This window comes from Drosophila rhopaloa, unplaced genomic scaffold (genome assembly GCF_018152115.1).
Source record: "Drosophila rhopaloa isolate 14029-0021.01 unplaced genomic scaffold, ASM1815211v1 contig_36, whole genome shotgun sequence".
NCBI classification, from domain to species: domain Eukaryota; kingdom Metazoa; phylum Arthropoda; class Insecta; order Diptera; family Drosophilidae; genus Drosophila; species Drosophila rhopaloa.
The window spans coordinates 959461-965966 of record NW_025335130.1 but is presented as its reverse complement, the minus strand read 5'-3'; the positions used below and the strand labels follow the sequence as shown (position 1 = coordinate 965966).

Genomic DNA, 6506 nt, shown 5'->3' with positions numbered 1-6506 from the left:
ATGATTTTCATTCAGGAACTGTGTTATTTGTAGATTTGCCATCAATTATTTGGACTGCTTTGTTCCAAGCAACTGTAACACCATGTTCTGGTTTTGAACCAGTGTTTGCATGGTCGTTTTCATGAAGGACATGAATTCCATCATACTTTGTTGCATAGTAACCATCATAGCTTCCAGTGAGCTTTGTGACTGTCCTGGGACCTGCTGAACGTTTCCTAGATAAGACTGGAGTGGGATTTCCGTTCCTGTTCGAAGGGCATCGGCGTATGAGAATCCCTTCTGTGTATTTAGCTGACCAAATGAGGATCTTGCACCCGTCCTGAAAAATATTTCCGGCGTCGTTTTTGAGTGTTTTGGTGGCGCGTTGTTGTCACTCGTCGCATGCGGTCTTTCAACTCCTTATAGACTATATAGCCCCTGTAGTTTGCGTTTGATTTCCTCCGCAGTTTCCACATTTCTTCTTTTGGGGGTCCTTGTTGGTTCTGCCACCTTAATTCTTCGGTGTATTGCATGTTATAGATGGGGTGCACTTCATTTTTCTTCAAGACTCTGCTGTCTGGCTTCAGCTCTACTTTGAAGAGTGGTTGCGGCTTTTTGTTCCTGTTAATGATGTTACTAACGTTCTTTGCAAAAAAACTATTTTCTTTGTGGGCATCGATAACTTCATTGGGGGTTACGTCGGGCTCGATCCCTTTTAGTACAACTTGCAAGCCCTTGCTGCTTTTTAGTTGGTACGGGTATTTAGACACAGCTCGGAAATGTTCTTCGGATTTGGTCTGAATATTTGGTTTCGTGAATATTCCCTTTAGTGATCGGAACAACATGAAAATTTTCGTTTCCGACCAGCGCAACAACTTTGTTGACCAGGGCGTTCGAGCTTTTCTCCCTAATGTAAATTGGTGGGGTCTTTGATTTCGGTTGGGTCTCTTTACCCAGTTCTGGAGAAGTTTCAGCTAGGAGCGCAAATCTGTTGGATCTCCCGGGTAATTCGTTGTCTCTTTGGACTCGGTATATTTTTACGTTATAACCCAGCGCGGTGTTCTGCGGGCTAAGCTTACGCTTAATTTGGATGAAACCATCCATGCCGGTCTGTTTTGTCATAATTATAGTTGACGGTATATTTGGCCTGCAGTCGACGACATCGCAGTCGATTCCGCGGTAAGAGCCGTTGCTGTAGAAGTTATTGGTTTTGTTGCTGTAATTGTTGTTTACATAGAGAACTCCACGCCGTTGGAGTGGGAGTAACAGTGAATAAAGAGGGTGACAACGATCGTGCTCTTTGGGTATCGACTGTCAGTAGAGCCGATGGGTCTTTGTAGACTTTTTTGCACTCGCTATCGCGCGTAGAGATATACGAGAAGTACCCGTCTCTTCGGCACACCGAGTTCGTCGGTCATTAAACTTTTAGCGTGGCACTATTATAAAATAATTTGCACTTGATTTAATCATATCACTAATTTTTTTTTTTTTTGTTTTAGCGTCTTTTCGCCTATTTTGTAATACACCAATTTAGTTTTTTAAATTTGATTTTTCTTTAATAATCCACTTTCTTCAAATTTTTCCGGAGCTCGCGCAAAGCACGTCAGCTCTTTTCGGGGTTTAAATTTAACATGATGAAAGTTTGGGACACCCAAAAACTGAATATATATTATATATAACGCGCTTACTTACCTACGTTCAACTGCCCACAAGTTCCCAAGTTTTACTCGGATCGATCTAAAATTTTAACACAATATTCTCAAGATGTTGTGCATTAAAAAAAAAAACAAAAAAACAAAAAGCAATACAAAAATTTAAATACCTCCGAAACATTAAATTTTGAACTATTTCGGTCATATTCTTAGAAAATATGTTACTGTCAAAGGAACAAAAAATTAATGATTTCAGATCAAAACTGCGACCTCCAGGTTGCCCGCAAGGGGTCAAATCTGATGGCGATCGTCAATGGACACCAGCCTCTAACTCCCCCAATTCCGTCGGAAATGACTTATCAAAATTTGAAAGTGTAGTTCAAAATAGAAATAAACTACCCTCCAAGAAAGAAAGAATAGAAAGGGTAGCGGGTGCTCCATTTTTGGACAAATCAGGTCTGGTCATAGCCGGTCATAAGTTCATCAAGATGTGTGTCTGTCACAGCCGAGAATCCATTAGTCTGCCGGGCCACCGATTAAAATATCACCTGTTATCATAGCTACAAAACAAAGATATATATACTTAAACAAAATATATATATTGCTACAAAACTGCATCATAAGTTTTGTATTAAACATTTGTTCATTTTTGAACGATCTCGAAATCTGCACAATTTTGTAGCGATCTTATTGGGCAAAAGAAGATCGTTTCACATCTACCTAAGACTTACAAAAAAGTGTGACCATTTTTAAGAAAATACATTTTATCTTTCGAAAAAACGTTGCCAGTAAGAAGACATTCTTCGGTTCTCACTCAGCCTGCCTACATATATTGAAAGCCAATACATTTTTAATTGTATTTTCTTAGGTAGATGTGAAACAATGTTATTTTTCCCAATAAGATCGCTACAAAATTGTGCAATTTTAACGGCATCGAATATTCAATATTTGTTTATTAAAACACCAAATATCTTAAATCTATTTCCAGCATTTCCATTTTAGAAAGTGTTTTATAAAACACTTTTAAAAGACATTTATAGTGTAGTTACCCCAAAAAGTATTCATAATGCAAAGTAATTAAATTTTGGGTAGTGCACTGCAATATATTATGGCAATTTTTGCCGTTAACAAATTAATTATTTGTAAGTTAATTTTAAATTAAATAATTTTTAATTAAACTCATATGTTTAAGTCTAAATTGCAACATTTTACAAATTAAAAATTTAATAAAAATTAGAATGTTGCCTAATGCGAAAGATCAGCTAAATAACTGGGTTTAGAAGATGCCTCACATGCGGGTGCTTTCCATGCTAAATCCCAAGGCGATGCTGTGAATTGAGGAGTGCGTAGAGATGCTGCCACTCCTTCCGCTTTGACGTCCTTTGCTGCTGCTGCAGATGTTGTCGTCGTCCCTTAATCAGCTCTCCTTGGATGTGGGCTTGAGCAGGTCATCGTCATCTAGGTGGGCGAGAGCCGCGGGAGATCCCACGTCTATTGTAGTCACTCGATTGCCACCGTCTGCCGCTGAAGGAAGCTTGATGAACTCGCTGTCCAAGTGCACAGGCATGATGATGCATACGAAGCCTTGTCCGGTCTGTGTATCCCGTGGATGCAGAGTCACCGGGTTAAATTTGTCGCTTTGGCCCTCGGTGTAGGTCTGCAGGCGGTGAAATATCTCGGGATAGTGTTTTCGTAACGTGACTCCGCGCCTAGATAGGATTTCTAGAATGTTGGAGAGGATCAGCTCTCGATTCCCTTGCACTGAGCGCTGTCCGCAGTTAAAAGTGAGGATGAGGATCTCGGTACGCTCCGGGTTGTCCACTCCCGAAAGCGGATGCATGAGCGAAGTCTGCTGTTGCTCCAGCTCAGCCAGCATCGTCTTGCAGAGCTTCAGTTTGGCGCAACGGCTGACCAGTTGGCGCTCCCAGCGCACAGGCGTCTGTCCCATGCCTGGTGCCTCGGACACCACGCAAATGGCCACGTAAATGAGCATCTTGGTCTTCGGTTTGTACTCTGTGCTTAGCTTAAGGAGTTCAGAGTACAGCTCTAGGCCCATTTCGGCGGGCATAAGGTCTGGCCAGCGCACGTACGTGGCCTCCCCAATGCACTGGAACCCGTTTTTAATAAAGCCCTCTGCAGCCTCGGCACTACGAAAAAGCACCCGGACCACGCCACGCCCCTGTGAAAGGCTTCCTTTGCGCGCCAACAGGCTAAGATGGCGTTGCGAATCGACGTCGTCCTTGCAAGTAGCTAGCACCTGGCGACACAGGTTAGAGGCGCGCGAGTGCAGGCACGCCTTGCGATGTTTTTCCCAGTGGGCTCTCCGACATTCACGAGAACAGTATAGATGGGAACAATTGTGGCAGGACTTGAAGACCTTCTTTGCATCGATTGCAGAGGCAATTTTGTCGCACTTTGTGTTCCGGCAACGGATTTGTTGTTCCGATCCCGCTCTCAGCTCCCCGTTGATCTGAGTCCCGCTTTCCAAGTCCTGATGTGTATTTGTGGACGCGGAGTCGCCTAACGAGACCCGCCGGCTTCCCCGAATGACATTTGGCTGGCCACTTGATCCTGCCACAAATGACTGCGAATTGGACTGTGAATGCGATTGGGGCTGGCCTTTGTGAGGCTGCTTTTTCTGTTGAGGGGCGTCGCCCTCGCTGCGACGGCGTAGCCGCTGCTGCTCGGCCGACGATTGGACTTCCAATTGCTGTCGACTAGCTATGTCTGTTTCTGTGAAAAGAAATAATATTGGGATTAGTTTGACCAAGTTTCTGGTGGATTTATTACACATTAACAACAACAAGGATCATTACGGGGGGCGGGATCAAACACAGATGTATGTACATTTATTGTTGACTTATTTTATTGACTTATTTTATTGACTTTTTGAGAACTTTTTTGAAAAAATATATAACATTTTACAAAAAAAAATTGTTTTTGCGAAATACCTTTAAATTAAATTTTTCATACGCATTGTTGCCTTTGCTTTAATGTAGACTTGATTTGATTCTTTGACACTTTACCAAAAAGTACCTATGGAGGTCGCTCATAAAATCGAAGTTCCTAAAAGCTTAACCTACTACTACTGAGAGAGAGAGGCAAACAGCTTGTGTTCACTTTTCGTCAACGTTTTTTTTTCACCTCGGTCCTCAGATCGACGAAAAAATACCAGAAAATTGCATAGCGTTGCCAGTCTGCGGAAATGAACTTTGGGTGAACCCTAGCAAAAATAATAAAAAATTTAATCTTTTGGCGTGCGCTTCTCACTGAACATTTTAAAAAATGGAGGGAAAAAATCAAGAAACCCGTAAAAGTCGATTCCAGGAGTTTTCTTGTGAGGGTGAAGACCATAAACGTTTCAAGATACGCCCAAGCACATCCTCGCGCGGTGCAGGCTTTTAATAAGTACCACCATGAGGACGACTACGTGAATAGTTTCTAGGTGGATAGTTTCTTAACCAATTTAAAGAAAGTTTTACGAAGTGTTACAGCGAATTACTTTAGGCCGCTGTACGGGACGATTGGACGTGGAACCGAGAAGAGGTGGGTCGCTCTTTTTACCTGTCTAACCACCTGCAGATGGCCCATGTCAACAGATTCCTGCATCATCGCTATAAGAAGCGACCACGAAAACAACTTTATCGGAGCCGATCGTGAAGCTAGGAAGAGCTGTCCGTCAAAGAAATCGAATGGATCTTTAACTGTCCCGCGAACCCAGCTGCAGTAGGCACTTTAGAAAGAATGGTCCAATGTGTGAAGAAGGTGCTCGCGCACACTGTGAAGGAGGTGGCTCCCAAGGAACACTCCCAGGGAATCTGGGAGATGTAAGGCTCGAGTATGTGCTTGAACTTTTGATACCAGTTGTTAAGCAGCACGGCACTGATCTCAAGCTTTGCTATCGGCAAGGATTAAATCGTAGCGACTGTTGGTTTTGCAACCAGTAAGCTGAGCTTTACGACGCCATTGATTATGCTGCGAAGGTAAAGACAACAGTCGTATCTACGTTTGCAGGAGTCGGCAAACCCGTGAAGTTTGCTCTGGTCTTTTTGAGAAGTTGATAAAAAAACGTGGAAGCTTCACTGTAGGTAGGTTAAGCAAGTAATTTTTCAAGTTGTCCCATACAATACCGAAATCGTTTGGAATTGGTTCACCCCAAGATAGTTTTCGGATAACTAGATCCTGAATGTGATAAGTCCAAGCGAGTAGAATATTCGTGAGACTTCAGATAGGACAGTCCGTCTACAAATATATCCTCAGATGGATGCCATCCTAGTCCAAGCATATTCGTTGACATCAATTCCTCCAGCTGCATTGAAACCTTGTCGTCTGATGAATTGCCTAATATGGATGAATTGCTGATGAATTTGGTCATCGTCCACCCAGCCTTTCTTAGCAGTTTTGAGACTTCATCTGATAGATCAGTTCGTAATACTGCGGATGCGAGATGACATTTTGGTTCGTTTAAATTGGCCATATGAAACAAACTATGAATGGCAAGGAGCTGCTCAGACACTGTAGGTCACCGTATTAAGCTGATACACCTTTATATGGTAGTTTTTAACCACAAAAGGAAAGTTACACATATGCTGGTAACACAGTTAGTTTTTCGAACCTCATTTCGTCGAACTTTCTGTAAGACTTTGTAAAAGTCCAAGTCCGATTTATCTGACACCACTTCATTTTTAGTTATATAAGTTAACACGGTCACCCGGCAACAGAGAAGTTGCCAAACTGATCACGCGTAGCCGGCATGAGAATAATGCAAAGCCAGCGACACCTGCGGATATTGCACAACGACGGTAGCAGAAGCCCAAGCTTCGGTCAGCGCTATCAGCGGGCAATGCACTGCGACGCAACCGACGGCTACCCAAC

At 42.8% G+C, this 6506-nt stretch overlaps 1 protein-coding gene across 2 annotated transcripts in view; it reads right to left on the bottom strand.

Moving 5' to 3' along the window:
- Positions 1-2708: 2708 nt before the first annotated feature.
- Positions 2709-6506, bottom strand: part of LOC108052006 — a 103979-nt gene continuing 100181 nt past the window's right edge. Inside the window, exon 8 of one of the 2 annotated variants that reach the window (XM_044461482.1) lies at positions 2709-4364. In XM_044461482.1, coding sequence (XP_044317417.1) covers positions 3049-4364 — 1316 coding nt within the window. In that variant the 3' untranslated portion in view covers positions 2709-3048. The remainder of the gene's footprint in view (positions 4365-6506) is intronic. The other variant, XM_044461483.1, reaches the window with a different exon arrangement.